Raw genomic sequence first — 20,600 nt, 5'->3', positions numbered from 1 at the left:
GGGACTCAAAACTCAATCACAGAACTACAGAACTTTTGATTTCTGAGTACTGAGTATGTAAGCTCTTTGGTTGTAGAAATTATATCATTTGTTTTAAAAAAAATGCAACCATATTGCCTAGCTTGGTGCCTTTCATAAAGTAACTGCTTAAAATATATTTGTTGAACTAAATAGGATGTAGATCCAAAGGAAACTTTGAAGATCATCTAACCTCAGGGAACAGTCCCAGGAGTGGAAGTGACTTGTCCAGGGCCACACAAGTACAAAGAAACAGAGTATCATCCAACCGCAGGTCCCCTGACTTCAAAGTCAGCTCTCTTTCTACTATATTGCTTTATGTCATAGGCAAGCATAAAGACACCCCTCTGCATGGGGTCCCGGGAAATAGAAAGCCACCACACAAATGAGGAGTTCTCCATAGGCCCTGGCACTCTGGTCGTCTTTGGAAGGGAGCCCTTTGGCTTTCTTTTTGCTCCCAGGCACTAGGCTTGTTTTCAATTACCTTTATCTTTCTTCATTTTCAATTCCCCTTTTTTGAACCTACCTGGTTCAGTGAGAGAGGACACCTGAACTCCCCATTTTTAGGAGAGGCCTCTGACTATAGCTCCTAACCTAGGGAGATATAATAACATTCTCTCTCTCTCTCTCTTTCTCTCTCTCTCTCTCTCTCTCTCTCTCTCTCTCTCTCTCTCTCTCCTCTGCCTCCCTCTCTCTGTCTCTCTTCCTTTCTCTCTGTTTGTCTCTCCTCTCTCCTCCTTTCTCTCTCTGTGTCTCTGTATGTCTTTCTGTCTCTGTTCTGTTCTTCCTCTCTGTGTATGTTTGTCTCTCTTCGCTTTCTCCCTTCCTCCTCTTTCTATTTTTGTCTCTCTGGATTTCTCTCTGTCTCTCTAGTCTATTTCTGTCTCTGTCTTCCTCCTCCTCTCTCTCTCTCTCTCTCTCTCTTCTCTCTCTCTCTCTCTCTTTCCTTTTCTCTCTCCTTTTTCTCTCTTTCTCTCCTCTTCAACCCTCTCTCTCACACATATACACACAAACATGCCATTCATATTCACACACACATTCAAATATGCTATTCACATTCTCCCTCTCTCCTTCTTTTCCTCTCTCTCTCTCTCTCTCTCTCTCTCTCTCTCTCTCTCTCTCTCTCACACACACACACACACACACACACACACCACTGGCTCTCATGAAGTCCTAGGCTCAGCAGCTATGACTATGACCTATGCCTGGCAGCCACATTGCTGTCCTTGGGAACACCTGGGCTGTCATGCTCCAGCCCTGGGATTCCCTCCTCCATTCCTCCCTCCCTCCCTCCCCTTTTCTCTACATTATTTACTTACAGAGGAAACAAAAGAGCCAAGAACTGAGAACAAACAGCCTCTGAAGGCTGAGGAGGCAGAAAGAGCAAAAAAGAGGACTGCCAAGGGATTGAGGGAGAAAAGAGGAAGAGAAGGAAGGAGAAAAGGAGTGAGAGGAAAAGGGAAAATATGAAGATGGGTAAGAGTATGGATAGGGAAAGAGAAGGAGGGAGGCAAAGGGGGAGGAGGAGAAGAGGAGAAAGTAAGAAGGCAGAAAAAAGGAATAGGAGAAAAGGAGGAGAAAGGGAAATGAGAAGAAGAGAGAATGGGGAATAAAGTGGAAGGTGGAAAGGAGAAGAGACAATGAAGAAAGAGAAAAGGGGAAGAAGAGGGAAAGAAAAAGGAGACAGTGAGAAGGTAAAGACAGGAAAAGAAGAGAAGAAAGAAGAAAGGAGATAGAAGGAAGGAAGAAAAAGGAAATTGGAGGAAGAGAGAAGACTGGGAAGAAAGTGGAGGATGAGGAACAGAAAGAGGAGAAGCAAAGGGGGGGACAGAGAGAAAAGAGAAATTAAGGGAAGTGGAGAACAGGAGAAAGATAAAAATAAGAAGAGGAGGAAGCAAAGATAGGCAGAGCGGAGAGGAGAAAGAAGGAGACTATAAGTGGAAAGGAGGAAATGAAGAGGAGGGAGAGGAAGAGAGTAGGGAGGAGGAAAAGGCAGGGAGTAAGAGAGCAAATAAAAAGAGAAGAGGATGGGGTTAAGAAAAGGAGAGTAGAAGAGAAAGCGAAGGAGCAGAGGATAAGAAAGAAGATAAAAAGAAAAGTGGTAAAGGGAAGGAGAAAGATGGGGAAAAGAGGGCAAAGAGCGAAGGAGGAGAGATAGGAGAAGTGGGAAAATGTAAAGAAGAGAAAGGAAAGAAGGGAACAAAGAAAAGGGAAAGAGCAAGATAAGGGGAGGGGAAAAAGGTAAATACTCTTCCCTTCTTTCAGTCTCATTTTGCTTTTCTGTAAAATAAAAGGTTGGACTAAAATGCTCTTTAAGATTCCTTTCAGCCTTGAAAGTCTATGTTCTGTATTTTTAAATGCCTTCTAGCTCTAAATGATCTTCAAGGATAGGGAGACCACCCAGAAGGGCAATCCTCAGCTGAGAGGCATGAACTAGAAGCTATTAACTTGGACTTCTCTAGTGGGGCCAATTATCCACCCCATTTCTTCCCCACTGAATTAACCTTTCCTGAAACAGCTGTATCCAGCTATGGTATCAACCCGGAGACCTGCCCCATTCACATCAAATTCAAGCATCTTGAGATGAACAAGTTATTCCCCCTATGAACTTAGTTTCCTCATCTGCAAAATGAAGAAATTGCCCTCCAACTAGTCTCCAAAGTTCCTTCTAGTTCTTTGATTGTGGGAGGTGGATAAGTAGGATTTAGAAGCAGAGAGGATAGTAAAGTAGGACTATAAGCCCAGTTTATTATTTCTTCCTTCTTTTTCTTTCCCAGAAGATTGGCTCTAGATCTGGCCAGAATGTGATTTCTTCTTCTTTTGATCTCCCATCGTTCAGTTTGTGTCCTGCAGTTATCACATCCTTCTTGCTCTTATAATAGTATCCCTGTTCTCCCTCCCTTACTAGACGATGTAGTGTAATCTCCCTGTGGGAAAAGACCCAGTTCATGTTCCAAGATGTCGCCAGGGACAAGATACAGGGAAAGCATAACCCACTGCTATCCTGGCAAACATCTCTTTGACCCTCTTCATTTGCAGAGGAGAGAACTGAGGTCCAGAGTGGGATAGGGACTTGCCCCCAAAGTCACAGCCAGTTAGTGGTCAAGTTGGAAAGAGAAGCTTGGACTCCTGATTCTGCAGTCAGTAGCTCTTTGCGATCGGGCCGCCTCTGTGCAGGCTCAATGAAGCGTCTTTTGCATGGCTGTCGGATGGTGCTAATTAAGCAGCTTGGCTGGACGTGGGTTGTCACAGACCGGGCTGATTGGGCTGGGGCCCAGTCTCAAATAATAACTGGCTGGGCTCCTCTTTGATGCAGCTGGCCTCCCTGGAGGTCGGGCAGGGACTTCAGCCTCCAAACCTGGTGGGGTAGGTGGAAGCGGCTGGACAGGGGCTGCTGGCTCTCCGCGCTGGCTCTAGGCTCCCCACTCCCCGCTCTTCCGCGCCGCCACTCCTCCCTCCCTCCCTCCCCCCTTCCTTCCCCCCCCTTCCGGGCCTTCTTTGTCCGGACCCACACAATAAACTGCTTGTTGGGCCCGTGGCGCACGCCCTTTGTCTGGGCCGCGAGCTGCTGGGGGGTGGGGGGGCTCCCCACGCTCAGGGCCTGGCTTTATCAGCTCTGGGAAGACGTTGGCGGGAGCGCAGCCTCCGCCTTGTTCGGGCCGCCGGAGACATGTGTTAGACACGGGCCCGCGCCGCCCCCGCCGCACAAAGACAGGCGGGAGCCGGGAAGGAGCCGGAACAAAGGGCTTTTTTCACGCGGCAATTGAAAAGCTTCAGACGAACAAATCCTGGCGCTGGCCAGGCTGCCGAGCGGGAAGGGCCGAGAGATGCAGCCTTGGGAGAGGAGCCTGCCGAGTGGCCGTCTGCTAGATGGCCCCTGGCCCCCAATCCCCAGTGCTGCTATGCTATGGCAAGAAGAGAGGACGAAGGAGAGAGGGAAACGGGAAACGAAGGGAGAGGAGAAAGCGGGAGGGAGGGGAGCTGGAGAGAGATGGGGGATGATGAACTGGAGTCCTAGGGCCTGGCGCTCCTTCGGTACCGTGCCCCTCAGTCACCTTACTTCGTGAGCTCAGGCTAGTTAGGACGCGGCACCCTTTGTCCGCACCCGTTTCCACCTCTGTGAAAGGGAGCCTTAAGTCCCCTATTTCTAAATCCTTTAAGACCTTTCAAGAATGTGGAGCCCTCCTGGGAAAAGGACATTTCCAACCATTTCTCTAATAGTTTTAGAAGTGTGGATACTGCAGAAGCTAGAAGTAGGTGGGGGAGACCACCGGGAAAGGAGGGTGATCCCAGCTTTAGAGCTGGAAGGGACCCAGGCCAACTGCCTCATTTTGCAGAGAAAACCCATCCCAGAAAAATGAAATAAGCGTCTTGCTCAAAGTAACAAGTAGTTAAGTAATAATTGGGGAGGAAGAGTTTTATGGAATAGTTGTTGGCAGTCTAGCTAAGACAAAGAGACAGGAGACTAACATGAAATGTTGGTGGAGCGATAACATATCTTAGTCTTGTTTACATCCAGTGTGATCCATCAAATGGCCCTTTTTACAACTTCTCATACTCAGCCCTGTTTCCTGCCACCCTTTAGATAGGGCTGCCCCCACTTTTTTCTTGACCTTCCTCTGAGACTTCCTAGTCTCCCTTTCTATCCTCTCTAGCTGGGCTCTCACCTCAGTTCTACTTGTACTATGTATGTATGTATATCTTGTCTCTTCCTTCAATAGAATACGTGTTTCTTGAGGGCAGGGACTGTTTCACTGTTGTATTTATATCCCCTCAGGCACTTCACAGTGCCTGACACATAGCAAGCACTTGACAAATGCATGTTGATTAATTAATACTAAGATCAATCAGCTCACAAATCCAGACTTCTCTGTAAGTCCTGTTTTTAAGCAGGAGTTGGTTCCATTATTTCAAAAGACATATATTATGCCACTTACTTTGTTGAAAAGACCCTATTTGCATGTTCCACTGGCATTTCAAATTCTACATGCCCAGAATGCATCATCATCCCTGATAAACCTTCTTCTCTACCTAACTTTCCTATTTAAATTGATATCATCACCATTTTCCCAGTCAGTCACCCAGCTCAATACCTCAGAATCATCTTTGACTCTCCCCTCTCCAGCCCTTGCATCTAGTCAGTTGTCATGCCCTATTGATTCCATCTCCACAGTATCTCTCAAATCCATACCTTTTTTCCCCCTCATAGTGCCCCCATACTTGTTGACACCTTTGTCACCTTTCCCTGGAGCTATTATAATATCCTCTTAAAACTGATCTGCTTTCAGGTGCCCCTCAACCTCTGAGCCCCATCCATCTTTCAGGCAGCTGCCAAAATCATCTTCCTAAGACACATTTTATTTCAGTATTCCCTATTTCACTAATTTTAAAATTATGCTAAGAAATAGTCCCACTGCTAGAAATATTCCTCAAGGACATCAAAGATGGAAAGGTCCCATATCTGACCATTTCAATCTCCTGATCAAAATCTTTCCATGACTCCTTATTGCTCGTAGGAGAAAAGATATACTGAGCTTAGCATTTAAAGCTCCCCACAAAATGTCTGCAACCTGTCTTTAGCACTTTACATGAGTCCTTTCTAGCCATATAGAACTAGAAGCCATTCTTCAAAGTGAATATCCCATCTCTTGGCTCTATTCATTCACAAACTTTTCCCTTAGCTGGAGTGTGAACTTTCCACCTCTTAGCTTTTTAGAAGCTTTCTCTTGCAGGCTTAACTCTGACTCTGATGGTCTTCCTTTTCCTCCCCCTGAACCTGTCCCATTAAAAGTATTTTTCCCTTCTCGCATTTTCTTAGGTTCCCTTTGTCTGTAGTTTCTATTACACTCTGTGTTTCATTATGCAAATTATGTGATGCTGTAAACTCCTTGAGATCAGGTCTTATGTCTAAAAAAAAATCTCTATCCCCAGAATCTGGCACAATGCATCATTGCACATAGTAGACACTTAAATATATATTGATGAATTGAATTTAATATAAATTAAAATATGAGAGGACCAAACAAATTTTCTGATGAAAGGGAGGAGGCAAAATACTTCCAGTCATTAATCTGAGGATGGTAACTGAGTGTTGAAGGATATGTAGGATCACCAGGGGATAAAGAGGAAATGGAAAATGGTTGAAGGCATTTGAGATCTTGATGTTCATTTTTCTTCCTTATCAAAATGTTTTTTTTTTCCTCCTGAGATTAGGTGGTCATATGGGGAAAGATTTGGGTTTGTCCTTCTTCTTTCTGAGCATTAATCTACTCTGTAAAAAGGAATTATACCAGATGATCTTTGAGGTCCTTTCCAGAGATGATGTGCTATTTTTTAGGTGTCTTCCCTGCTCTAGCTTCTCAAATACTTGGTTGTGAATCTTCCAGAATTACCATTCTGGATTCCAAGTTTCCTTCCAGTTTCATATGTCTATAATTTGGTGATTTGCTGGATTTAACTATTTAATGATAGGTAGTGTGGTATGGTAGTCAGTGCTTTGAATTTGGTGCTAAGAGAGACCTGATATCAAATCACACCTCACGCACTAATAAGCTACTTCACTTAAAGAAAACTGAATAATTGAATAACTTCTCTGAGCCTCTATAATGTAAGGTATACTAATACTTCCCTAACAATCTTTCAGGGGTTGCTGTGAGTATTTTGTGAACCTTCAAATGCAATAGAAATATGATTATTTTAGGCCAAGCTCATGTAGCTCACATTTCTAAGTGCCTTAAGGCTTACAACAGGATTTCCCCACAGCAATCCTGTGAGATTGTTCATACAATTATAATTTTAAAAAAAGTTTAGTGACATCTTTTGTTTTTATATCATCTCTATTTCTAAATGTAGCCCTGTCTGATCTCCCCTGTCACCTCTTGTTACAAAGAATAAAAAAGAATTAGGAAAAAAAGCAGTTCAGTAAAACCAACTACCCCATCAGCTAAGTCTGACAATATATGCAGAAATATATGCACCTCTGCAAAAAAACAGAGTGAAGCTCATTTTCCCATCTCTTTGTCAGGCTAGTTCCCACCAGTAAGATTTGGGGTTTTTTTTTAAACAAAAGAGTAAAAATTTAATCATCAGTTTTATTACAAATCCAGTTCTGGAGCCTCCTCATATTGGGATTCTCGATACTACTATCCCACCATTAAATTTTGATCTTGGTTAATATTCTTTCTATTGACTTTGTTGTAGTTATTTGATTATATTGCATTCTTGCTTTGTATGAGTTCAACTTAGTCTGGTTGTGCTTTTCTTAAATTCATCTTATCTACCCTTCATATGATACAGATTTATTCTATTACATTCATATCTTGTGATTTGTTTAGTCATTCCCCAATCAATGGACATTAACTACAAAAAGTCCTATTATGAAATATATTGGTGGACATGGGATCCCTGTTTTTATCTTTGACCTCAGGATATATTCCTAAGAGTAAGGTTTTAGTAATTTTCTTAGTATAATTCCAAAATGAGTGAAATACTGATATAACAACCATAGATATTAAGCACTAATATATGTTTGTGTTTTGTTAAGCACTGGGGGGGAAGGGGGACAAAAAGGGCAAAAATAGTCCCTGCCCTCAAGGATCACATATCAGGAGGGAGAAACCGTAGGCAAACAATTATGTTCAAATAAGGTGTATATTACACATGCACACACACACACATAATAAATTGCAGATAATTTCAGAGGGAAAACACTAAGATTAAGGTAGACTGGGAAAGACTTCTTGCAGAAGGTGGGACTAATTTCACAGAATCAGAAGATATTCATCTTGTGAGAGGGAAGGGAAGAAGAGGAAAAGAATAAGTATTTATTAAGCACCTACTATGTACCAGTCACTGTGGTTAATGATTTATAAATATTATCTCATTTGATCTTCATAACAACCTTACTCTAATGAGTGCTATTATTACCCTTATTATACAGTTGAGGAAACTAAGGGAGAAAGAGATTAAGTGACATTCAGCATCACACAACTAATAAATGTCAGATTTTCTTGACTGTAGGCCCAGTTTTCCATCCAGTGTCCTGTCTAATGCCCTTTGATGTGAGGAGCAGCAAAGAGAACAGAGCTACAGGATGGTAGCCTATGTGAGGGGAGTAAGATGTAAGAATATTGGAGAGGTGGGGGGAAATCAGGGGAGCAGACTTTGAAAAGCTTTAAAATATAAATAAAAGATCTTATATTTGATCCTGAATAGGGAGTATTGGAGTTTAGTGAATTGGGGGATGACATAGTCAGACCTTCACTTTAGAAAGGTCACTATGCTAGCTGAATGAAGGATGGACTAGAGTAGGGAGGCAGTTCAGGAATGGAAGCCAATCAGAAGAAGCATGAGGTGAGGAGGGCCTGAATCAGGATAGTGACAGGATCAGAGAAGAGAAGGGGACATATATGAAATGTTACATAATGTAGAATCCATAAGAACTCTGCTAATGAATTCAATTTGAACATGATGAGTTCGATACCTTTAGAACATCAAGTTTGAAATGTCCAATAGACAGCTGAAGATGCAAGATCTGGAGAGAACCTTGGGGAAATTTGTGGGCCAGGGCTATTCTAAGAGAGTTTGGGGAAAGAATTCTCAAGGTAATGGAAGTAGTAAGTAAGAGCAGACAGTAGAAAGGGAGTGTGGGGACAAGAGTTGGCAGGACCAGAAGATCAGAAAGATCAGAAGAGAAGTGAGGGCTAGAAAGTAAATCTGAGAATCACTGACATAGAGATGCTAATTGAATCCATGGGAGTTGATGAGATCACCAAGGGAAGTAGAGAGGAAGAAGTGAAGAGAAATCAGAATAGAGAACTTGAAGATATTCACAGTTAGTGGGTCTGGATGGAGATCCATCTAAGGAGATTGAGAATTAATCCTTTTCTGAGAAAATTAAGGCTCTGTGAGTTTAAGTGACTTATTCAAGATTCATACCACCAGTAAATGATAGAACCAGATTTTAGAACCATAGAACCACATGATGGAACTGGAATTTTATTCCAGGTTCCTGGTAATCCTAACTTTTCTTAAGTTAGATCCTACATCCTGCTGCTTCTTGGCAACAAACTATTGTTCAGAGACCTCAGTCATGTTGGGACTCATGATTTTAGATGAAGTAAGCTTGATGAGGGCTGGGAGGGCTTGCTGAGAATAGTACGAAGCACAGATGACAGGATTATAGATTTAGAGCTAGAAGGGACCTCTGAGGCCATCAAATCCAACCCCTTCATTTTACAGACAGGGAAAGTGAGGCTCAGAGAGGTTGTAACTAAGAATTTAATCCAGGCCTTCCAAATTCAAAGTCCAGAACTCTATCCACTACAATACTATGCCTTTCAAATGGGTTGAGATGGCGGGAAAGGAGGGAGACAGTGATAGTAGTCTGAGGCTGAGCTTTCCCTGCCCCATTCCCTTCAGATCTTCTCATTTCTGTGAGGGGAGTCTACTAGGGCCCAGAAGCACTCAGTTCTGCTCTTCCTGGGCCCCTAGGTACGCCATCGATCGTGACTCAGATTTGGAGCAGATCTTCAACATCGATGCTGACACTGGTGCCATTGTGACAGGCAAGGGACTGGACCGGGAGACAGCAGGCTGGCACAACATCACTGTGCTGGCCATGGAGGCTGGTGAGTGGGGCAGGGCTGGGAATAGATCAGGGGAGGGAGGGAGGCTCTGCCTTCTGGTCCTGGAAAAAACCATGAAGCTTATAGCCCTGCAGACCACCTACAGATCCAGTCCCCTTGGATACCTCCAACCCCACTCCAGGCTCTCTTTTGGTAGCAGAGGCCTTCTTTTGGTTTCTGAATGACAACAATGGCTAGGTGCCTCCCACACCACCCCTCCTTTGCATCTGGTCCCTGCCAACTCCTCTCCCCACACTCCCTTTCTGCTGTCTGCTATTACTTACTATTTCCATTACTTGAGAATTCCCTCCCCAAACTCCTTTGGAATGGCCCTGGCCCACAAATTTCCCCAAGATTCTCTCCAGAGCCACTAGAGACTTGCCTTCCCTCTTCCCAAGCCAACCATCCATCTCCCATTGAGATCTGATGAGCCAAGTGTCAGGGGGGCCTGCTTATCATTTACTAATTGCTAATTAAACAGACCTGTCTGAAATACTGGGCCAGATTTCCTACCTGGGGAAAGAGAACAAGGGAGGCAGGAAGAGAAAGACATCTTTCCCCTTAGCCCTAGTTTTCCTTCAATCAAGTACAAATGGGGATTCAATTGTCTGTCCCACTTTCTCAGGACATACCAGAGTCCTTAACCCCGAGCTGAGTCTGGGACCTGCAACAGACAGTTATTGTCAGAGTGCAGAAGGTTGAGCTGAAGAGAATGCAGAAGAGAGAATGATTTAGCTCAAGTAGATACTAGATGTACATGCAGAGTTTGATGATGAGATGCTGCAAAGAACTGTAGTGGAATCAGGAGACCCTGGCCAGAGCATAGTGGGCTTGGACCTCAGAGACTCCTTGTACTGTGCTCCTGGGGCACTCCCGCTGGCTAAGGGCCCAGAACCTTTGCATGGTTAATAGATGTTCTGTCGCTGATCTGAAAAATAGCTCATATTTCTCTCATGAGTTAAGGCTTACAAAACATTTTCTCCTAACAAACAACACTATGAGGTAGGTAATGCAAGGATTATTATCCCCATTTTGTAGATAAGGAAATAGAGTCCCAGAGACGTTGTGACTTTTATACAGGATTGTGCAAATAATAGCATCACAGCATAATGGAAAGGGAGCTGAAATTGATGTTTGATGAACTGATTTCAAATTCTGGCTTTTCTACAGTATGTCGATGGTTGTCTGCAAGTTATTTAATCTCTCTGTGCCTCAGTTTCCTCATCTGTAAAATGGAGGGTTGGGGCAATAAGGTGGATAGAACTCTGGTAATGGAATCAGGAAGGGTTATCTTCATGAGTTCAAATCAAGCCTCAGACACTTACTAGCTGTGTAACCCCAGGCAAGTCACTTAACCTAGTTTGCCTCAGTTTCCTCATCTGTCAAATGAACCAGAGAATTACTCCAACATCTCTGCCAAAAAAAACCCCAGCAGAGGTCAAAAAGAGTCAGACGGGATTGAGATGACAGAACAAAGACAGAGAGCTAGATTGGATAATTTCCAAGACCTCTTCTGACTCTCTACGATCTTTTTATTTTATTATTTCTGCCATCCACTAGATCCACTGCTACTTGCAGTCTGCAGTGAATCTGTCTTCTTTTCGTAGTCCCTTGTTTCCTGAGCCCAGGCTCCTGACCCTGCAGTCACCCCAGAGGAGAAAGCTTATAAAGCCCCACTCAGTAAGAAAGGCTTAAAGCCAAAGGTTCCAAAGCCCCCATTAAGAGAATCAAGATCCCTGACCAAGATGACCTCCATTCAGAGGGAGCTGGAGAAACTTCTTCCTGGGGAGGCCCAGGTTTCCTGCCCCTTACCCCAGCTAAGTCCAGCCCCACTGCCCCAGCCCTGGGCCCAGTTAAGTCCCTCTGCTGAAGTTCCCTCTGTTGCTTTCAACTCCAGTTTAAAAGGAAATACAAAGGAAGAGCAAACCTCTGGGCTGCTGCTATGAGTGCCTTTGAATCCACTCCTCCCGGGGCATGAAAGGAAAAGAACAAGCAGTAACAGAGCAAGTGGCCGACAAGCTGGGGAAGAGAGAGGAGCAAGCCCCCCCTTCTTTGCTCCCCAGGAGGCAGCTAAGGCCTCAGGCGAAAGAGAGACAGAGAGAGAGAGATAGGGGAGAGACAGAGACAGAGAGATAAAGACAGAAAGACAGAGACAGACAAAGATGGGGAGAGGAGGGGAAGAGAGAGAGACAAGGGGAGAGAGAGAGACAAGGGGAGAGAGACAGAGAGACAGAGACAGAGAAAAACACATACACACATACAGACACAGGCAAACAGACAAAGACAGAGACAGAGAGGGAGACAGAGACAGAGATAGGGGAGAGACAGAGACAGAGAGAGAAAGACAGAAAGACAGAGACAGACAAAGATGGGGAGAGGAGGGGAAGAGAGAGAGACAAGGGGAGAGAGACAGAGAGACAGAGACAGAGAAAGACACATACACACATACAGACACAGGCAAACAGACAAAGACAGAGACAGAGAGGGAGACAGAGACAGAGATAGGGGAGAGACAGAGACAGAGAGATAAAGACAGAAAGACAGAGACAGACAAAGATGGGGAGAGGAGGGGAAGAGAGAGAGACAAGGGGAGAGAGAGAGACAAGGGGAGAGAGACAGAGAGAGAAAGACACATACACACATACAGAGACAGGCAAACAAAGACAGAGACAGAGAGGGAGACAGAGAGAAGGCGGGAGATAGACAAAGATAGGGACAAAGAGAGAGGCAGAGACAGGGAGAAAGAGAAAGACAGAGACAGGGGATAAGAGACAAAGACAGAGGACAAGAGACACATACGCAGAGACAAACTGACAGACAAAGAGAGAAAAAGAGAGACAAAGAGAGCAAAGACAAACATACACAGAGACAGAGGCATACAGAGAGGCAGAGACAGATGATATCTGAAGGGCATTAAGCCTGGCTCCCACGTAGTCTTCTGTAGTGTCTGTTGTTCTGCTCTTATTAATGCACTCCTTTAGGATTTTAGAATGAGAAGGAACCAAAATAGCGCTGAATTCAACTCTTCATTTTACAGGTAAGAAATTGCTCCAAAGAAAGTGTCTCACCCAAAATCATATAGGAAAGACCAGACCTGGGGCACAAGCCAGGGCCTCTGATTCTCGGTCTAATGTTCTTTCTATTAAATTACTAAAAAGAAAACTAGGATTGATTATGCACCTGCTATGTGCCAGCCACTGGGCTAAATGCTTACCAAATATTCTCTCACTTGATCCTCACAATGACTCCGGGAGGTAGGTACTATTATTAAGCCCATTTTACAGTTGAGGCAAACAAGTGAGTTACTTAGGAAAACACAGCTAGTAAGCATCTGAGGCTGCATGTGAACTCAGATCTTCCTGATTCTAGGCCTAGTACTTTATCTACAACACATCTAGGGTCTTCTGAATTGAAATGAACTAAATTGAACTGAAAGAGAAAGAACTTAGAATAGAGCTGATGCTAGGGCTGGAAGAGACTGCTTTAGAGAACATGTGATCCAGTTCTGGGTCTGTAAGGATGGGGTTAGTCAAGGAGGAGGAGGATCATTGGAACAGACCTTTGGGAGCACATTGACCAGAGCCCAGTCTCTCTCTGGGAAAGCTCCCTTCCCCCTGGAGAATGACTGTGACATCCTCACTGGACGATAACAATAGACTTGTTAGTGGATTCAAATCCTATAGCAGGTATTACCCAGGTGGTGGTGGTGTGTTGGGTGAATCATGTTAGTTCTCTTGGTGGAATTGGAATCAATGGTCTCTAAGGTCTCTCAAAATTCCAAATCTATTGTCCAGTAAATCAGAGCCACCATCTTTCATGTGCATTTGGTGAAATGCCTCCAGATGCAGAGCCTAGAATTCTTATGGTGAAATCAGAGCTTCCACAGATCTTGTTCCCCTCTCCAGAGCATTTTTAGAAATCCCAGTTTCCAGGAGAACTGGATTCCAATGGATTTTTATAAAGTGTATAGCCAAAGAGAGCCCTGCTTTTCTAGGGCATCCCAAGACCAGATTCACAAAATCCAGGAGGGTTGAATTACTGTATAACATAGATTTCTTATTCCATTAGAGGGGCAAATCACACCTCTATACAGTAGCTGCCTGATAAACTGGTGTTAGTAAAATTAATTCCTTACATTTATAGAATTACTAAATTCATCAAAGAAAAAAAGCACAACCCCCCAGCTCTTTTCCCTCTATCTGCAGATGCATTGCATCTTCCTTTGATCCCTGAAGGCAAGCAATTTAAGAATTAATGTGTGTGTGTGTGTGTGTGTGTGTGTGTGTGTGTGTGTGTGTGTATAGATAGATAGATGAGGAAACTGAGGCCCAAGGAAGAAGGAAGTACCTGGCCCAAGGTTACACTTGGAGGCTGGCTCAGATCTGGGGCTCAATGCCGGTTCTGACTGAGTAGAAGGCTCCTCAGGAATGGTAACAGGGGGCATTCTAGGGTAAAGGTAAGAGCCATAAGGAGATCCAGGATATTTCTAGTCCCTGCCCTGATGGCAATGTCAGACAATCTGACCTTGGGCAACAAATAATATTAGTGTATACGGTGCCTTAAGGCTTATAATACATTTTACATATTTATCCCAAAAGAATTAGAGCAGGCTGTCTGGTGAAATTCATGGACCGACCCCTTCTCAGAAAAAAAAAAGCAAAACACAACAAAAACAAACATATAAAACAAAATACACAGACTTACAAAGGAAATCAGTTATACTAAAATACAGCTATCAAGATATTTTTCCCACTTGGATTCATGAAGCCTCTGAAATCTATCCATAGATTTCCCCTCAGCCCAGTTAAGAACCTCTGCACTCTAAATATCAGCCTCAATTTGCAAATGAGAGGAAATACATGATTTCATTTCTCTGAGCCTTGGTTTTCTCCTCCATTAAATCGGGGAAATACTGTTTTAGTTGACCTTTGAGGTCCTTTCCAGCCCAAAGATTTTGTGTTTTCAAATCCCCTCCAATTGCTACAGTCTGTTCTGAGGTCTCTTTGAGCTCAAACCTTCCCTGTTCTGTGATTTAAGGCTCCTTCCAGGCCACTGTTCTAACATTCTGCGTTCTAAGGCTCCTTCAAGCCTTGACGTTCTGCGAATTCTCCGTTTCTCAGCTTCAGTGTGCTGGCGGGAACAGGGAGTGCCGTGCTTGGGGGTGGAGGGAACCGCTGGGGAGAGCAGGACGCACCGGGGGGTTAGGAGGGTGGGGGCGCTAGTTCAACCAGCCGAGCTCTCTCTCTTTCGGCAAACACAAGGTGACAAGAATCAGAGGGGAAATATTTATACACAGCAGCTAAGATTTCCGAACAAGTCAGTAAGTGTTGCAGTTCCCCTCCAGCAGGGCCGCCTGTCATACTGGATTACCTCAAAGGCCTGTGGAGCCGCTTAGTATTCTGACTCCCCTCCGCCGGTAACTTCTGAGTCATCCATTCTGCCCATCCAGACGCTCCTTCCACTGACATTATCTTTAACGTTTTGTAATCATGAAATATTAATGACCGATATTGAATTTAAAGTACAATTTGTGTCTGAATCCTCTGGTGGAAAGGGCAGTTGTAGAAGGAAAGCCTTCAAAGTGACAGCGAGAATTTTGGAGGTCTAACTGGTCCCCACTGTGGGGTAGAGGGGAGTGGGGGGCAGGTCTGGGTGTCTGGGACCTGGGAGCAGCAGATAAATTCGTAGAGGCTGGAGGTCAGGCAATGTAGGACAACGAGAAGCTAATCTCATCTGCTGCGTGAACCCCTAGCGGGACTCTCCTGTCCTGGCTAGTTAGAGAACGGGGCTAACTAAACCTTAGGGGAAGAGGGAAAGACAGATCACCGAACTACAGACCTGGGTCCTCAGGAATATTAGGACATAGCATGTCAGGGCCAGAAGGGACTGAAAGATTGGCCAGGTCAACTGTAGCACTTTATGGATTGTAAAACTAAGTAAGATTCAGAGAAAGAAACTAATGCTGCCATTCACTAGCTTTGTGACTGAGTAAATTTCTTAATGTCTTTAAAGATTCAGTTTCCTCATCTGTAAAGGGAGAGGGGATTAGACTGTCTCAAAAGTCCCTTTCAGTCATAACATTCTGTTATCCTGTGACTTAGACAATCACCCAGCCATGTGGTGCCAGAGCAGGAATTGTACTAAAATCCAGTGCCTCCCAGGTCAGGAGGAAAAATCCTACAGGGCGGGTTGGGGTGATGTAGGAGAGAGTCCACTTTCCACCAGCTGTTAAGCAGAGGTCAGAAAGGGGTAGATAGAATGGCGTGTCACCTAACTGCCATGCTTTGACCCTCTAAGACCCCCGAATTAAGGTCTATGAATGTGCTCAGAGGAGACCAAGCATATCTTCAGGAAGGCAGAACAGTGGGGAAAGTTCTAAGCTCCAATCCACTCTTCTGTTCTGTAGTCCAATGTCCCTTTTCATGTTAACATTCTAACATTTTAACATTTAACATTAACATTCAAAACTTCCTTCCAGCTCTGGCACTTTGTAATCTAAGGTCAATTCCAACTCCAACATTCTTTGTTCCATAATATCAATTGTCTTCTAGTTCAGATGTTCCAAGAGAACTCCATCATCTGAGGTCAAGGTGGGATCATGTCCTCAGAGGTGACCAGACATATTCCAAAGAAGGCAGGACACTGGGTCAAGGGTCTCAAGACAATAGAACATCTTAGTTAGATTTGATTTCTAAGATTTGAAGAAAGCTTTGCCTGTGTGTGTATGTGTATATGTGTGTGTATGTATATAGACACACTCACATATATATAATATACAATACATATGTATTATGTATATGTGTAATACACACATGTAATATATGTAATATATAACAAATGTGTATATGTAATACACATGTATTATATGCATAGATGTGTGTAGTATATATAAAATGAGCTAGAGAAGGAATGACAAAGTATATATGTATATGTATGTGTGTGTGTGTGTGTGTGTGTGTATACTTTACCATTCCTTGTCTAGCTCATTTTACAAATAAGAAAACTGAGACAAAGAGAATTAAGTGACTTGTCCAGAATCATATAACTAATAAGTGTCTGAAGCTAGATTTGAACTCAGGAATCCTGACTCAAGGCCCAGGACTCTAACTGGCCCCCTGGCTGCCCCAGAATGAAAATCTGAGAATGTGCTGATCCTCTTGGGAGAGGAACGATCCATAGCTTGATGGTTAGGGGATCCAGGTCCAAGTCCCATCCCTGCCATTAATTTGATACGTGGTTTAGGGCAAATGAAGGAACTGATCTAGATCCCCAAAGCCTCTTTCTACTTTTAAATTCTATGTCTTAAGGTCCATTTCAGATGTAACATTCAGTGATTTCAGGGGACCCAGTAGGATTAATATTCAAATTGAGGAATAAATCCCTCATTTCATAACCTCCCCATAGAGACTAATCAATAGGGTATCCTCCTAGGGGCCATCATCTTTTTCTCCCTCCTCCTCAATGGTGAACAAGCACTTGGCCCCTTCCTGGAAGGTGATGGGTGGAGGGAGAGGATAGAGGGTAGGTTCCCTATTACAGGTCTCAGCTCTACTCCTGGCTGTATCTGAGGCTGGGTTTGCCTGTAATTGAGATGATAAATCTTCCTGTCGGGAGGGGAGTGAGTCTAATCAGAGCATTGTGTTTGGACGCAATCTAATTACCCTCAGGGGAGGATAGGAAGGCCGGCAGCCAGGGGAGGGGAGCCCAGGGGCTGACAGGCATTGGCAGTCATGTCTCCCACTAAATCCCCCTTTCCTCAATCTGTCTCTCTACTTTATCTCTCTCTCCTTTCTACTCCCACCCTTTTGTCTGCCTGTCTCTCTCCCTTTCTCTGCTTTCACTCCCCTCTGTCCTTTACTTCCCCTTCCCTCCTCCCCCCTCTGCGCTCTCATTTCTTCTTTTCTTTTTTTCTCTGTCTGCCTTTTTTTTTTACTCATTCTACTTGTTTCTCTACTTGATCTCTCCTTCTCTACTTTCTTTCTTTCTCTTCCTCTTTCCCCTTTTATTTTTCTACCTTATTATTACCCCTTTCTTCTATTTTTTTTCTTTTTTCCTTTCCATTTCCTTCATTTCTTTCTCTCTGATCTCTTCTTCTTCCCTCCCCTACAAGCAAGGACACCTAGCCAGGTGATGTTGGTATATCTCATGCATAGTGCCTTCCAGCCTTGGATAGTGTCAGTGTGAGCTTATCTCTCTTTATAAGAGTGGGTCAGGTGGGTGTGAGCAAAAGGAAAAAAAACAAATGGGGGCCATTTATGGAAATGGAACACTGTGTGCGCTGTGCATGTCTGCTATGCAAAAAGAACAGAGAGCTGATTCCTGTATAGGAGAATGTGCCTGGGTATATGTGTTGACCTATTCTGAGGAGTATATGGGTAATCTGGTGAAATATGCAGTTTAAATGCAGTATATTGTTTGTATAAGGCTCAGATTCTCAGAACTAGGATAAGCAGGTGCACAGTGGGGTGTATGTGTGTATGTATGTATGTATAATGTGGTCAGGAGGGATGGCTGGGGATTTGTATAGATAAGAAGTATGTTTTGTGGGATGTGTGTTTGTGAGACAGACAGACAGACAGACAGAGACAGAGGAAGAAAGAGAGAGCCCATGAAGTACATAGTACAAATCTAATTATGCCTATTGTACAAATAAAGAATGGAAAGCTCACAGAGGGGGATGTTTGCCCAGGATCCCACAGATAGAGAAGGTCTTAAAAGAACTGAGATTCAAAGGTAGGTCTTGGGACTTCAAATTCAACACTCTTTTCACTAAATCATGTATCTTTTCAATAAGTGAGAATGTTTGAAGACTGAAGCTGAAATGAAGGTGTTTTGGATGGTAACTGGCTGGTGGATTGTTTGCCATGTTTTTGGTTTTGGAATAGAATGACATATATGTGATTATATTCTTTGCATGTAGATATCTATGTTATGTTAAGGAGTATATGTGAGTTTGGAGACTGGGTCTGGATGTTTGGGGAGTGGTTATATATCTGAGAAAGAGGGATGATGTGCCTGCTATGATATATAAGTACGCTATAGTGATGAGTGGGACAAATCTGAATCTAAGATCCTGTAATTATTCTATGGTCATTGAATTAAGCAATCTCCATAGAGACACATATCATCAAATCCTGTGTACTTTTAAGATGTGTGTGGGAGACATCTTACTTGAGGAGACTTGAAGGCTACATTATATTCTACTAAGTCACACATTTTTTAAAGGAATCAGCAAACAACATACAGAGTGGACTTTTATATCTTTTCTACGCCTCTCAATTAAAGTTGTAGCCAAAGATATGATCAGCAATAGCACTTCTCAGCAAAAACCTGCCTGTTTCCTCACTGGGTTTTCATTAAGGACACTATGAATGTGTGCATTGATCATAATTGTTTAGAAATGAGGAAAATAGGATGAGATAGTTATCTTTAAATATTTGGAAAACTATGACATAGAAGAGGTGTTTGATGTGGGGTTAGGTCTGGGTATCTGGGAGGTAGGTATATATCTGAGAAAGAGGGTTGAAGAAGGTTGATGTGCATGTATGATATAGAAATACACTATCCTGATGAGTGAGGTAAATCTGGATCTAAAATCCTGAAAATATTCTATGGTCACTGAATTAAGCAATCTCCATAGAGACACATAAGCAGAGAGTAGAATTAGGACCAAGGTAGAGAGGCAAATTCCAGCTTTATATAAGGAAAAACTTCCTAACTCCAAAAATGGAATAGGGTCCCTGGAAAGTAATTAATTTCCATTGAGGAAGATCCATTGAGGTTAGATTACCATTTACCTGTATTGTTGTAGCAGGACTCCCTGAGATCCTTTTCTGTTCTTCAACTCTATGACTAGCTATGGTCTGTGGACTACTTCTCTCTCTGGAGATCACCTTAAGGGTCATCTAGTTCAGGACTTCTTAAACTTTTTCCACTTGTGACCCCTTTTTACCCAAGAAATTTTTAGATCACCTCAGGTATGTAGATATATAAAACAAGTATACCAATCAAGCATTTACTCATAATAAATCATAATTTTGTGATGCTCCACATTCACTTACAAGTGCCCACAATTAAATTAATGAAAGAGGCTGGGATAGAGTCTACAATTCCTAACTTCTGCTATAATTCTTATTCCACACAATTATCTGTTTCCTATAAAGGGGGCAGAGGCTGCCAGGCACCTTTCCATTATGTATTAAGACTCTACAGAGTCAAATTGACCCAAATATGAAATCCAGGTCAGTTCAAGGAACATGTATTTATTAAGTACTCACAAAATACATATCTTTCCACATGGAGGAGGGGCCTTTCTACTGGGATCCAAAGACCATCTGAGGAAAAAGAATATCTCTGAGTTTTATCTGTAGGTCAGAAGTCCTCAGCTTTAATCTCTCTTTAAGTGGCTCTGGCAGCTAGATGATGCAGCGAATAGAGACTTGGGCTTGGAATGAGGAAGACTCTTCATGAGTTCAAATCTAACCATAGATACTTACTAGCTTTGTGAACCTAAGTAAACTCAGCATGGTTTGCCTCAGTTTCTCATCTTTTAAATGAGCTTGAAAAGGAAATGGCAAACTACTCCAGTATCTTCACCAAGAAAACTCCTGAAATGGGTTTATGAAGAGTCGAACACAACAGAAAAAATGACTGAACAACAAATGAGTGGCTCTGGGCATGCTATCAATGAGGGTCATTCCTACTAGTGACACTCCCTGGACTTCCTAAGCACACCGGGGCTTCCCTGCCTCACCCAGCTGCCTTCCTAGATTAATGGTGTGCCAGTTCTAGGAGGAAAGGCAGGAAAGCTTCGTGTTTAATTTTAATTTCAGAAACCGTTTAGGTAGCAGGCCTGTGCCGCTCACTGCTGTCAATCAGGCTTCCTCAAGGCTGCATCAATTAGTTTAAAAATATTGAATGTAATTTTGCCTGACACAACATATTGCAGTCACTGCA

The 20,600-nt window shown here is 43.3% G+C and overlaps 1 protein-coding gene across 2 annotated transcripts in view; it reads left to right on the top strand.

The window, feature by feature from the left end:
* CDH22 (cadherin 22) overlaps window positions 1–20,600 on the top strand; it is a 94,865-nt gene that overhangs the window by 61,275 nt on the left and 12,990 nt on the right. For both annotated transcript variants that reach the window (XM_051979953.1, XM_051979952.1), the window contains one exon: window positions 9,511–9,647. In XM_051979953.1, coding sequence (XP_051835913.1) covers window positions 9,511–9,647 — 137 coding nt within the window. The remainder of the gene's footprint in view (window positions 1–9,510; window positions 9,648–20,600) is intronic.

Source organism: Antechinus flavipes, chromosome 2, assembly GCF_016432865.1.
Source record: "Antechinus flavipes isolate AdamAnt ecotype Samford, QLD, Australia chromosome 2, AdamAnt_v2, whole genome shotgun sequence".
In the NCBI taxonomy this organism is placed as follows: Eukaryota; Metazoa; Chordata; class Mammalia; order Dasyuromorphia; family Dasyuridae; genus Antechinus; species Antechinus flavipes.
Note: the sequence above shows the minus strand (reverse complement) of the source record. Positions and strands in the feature narration are given on the sequence as shown.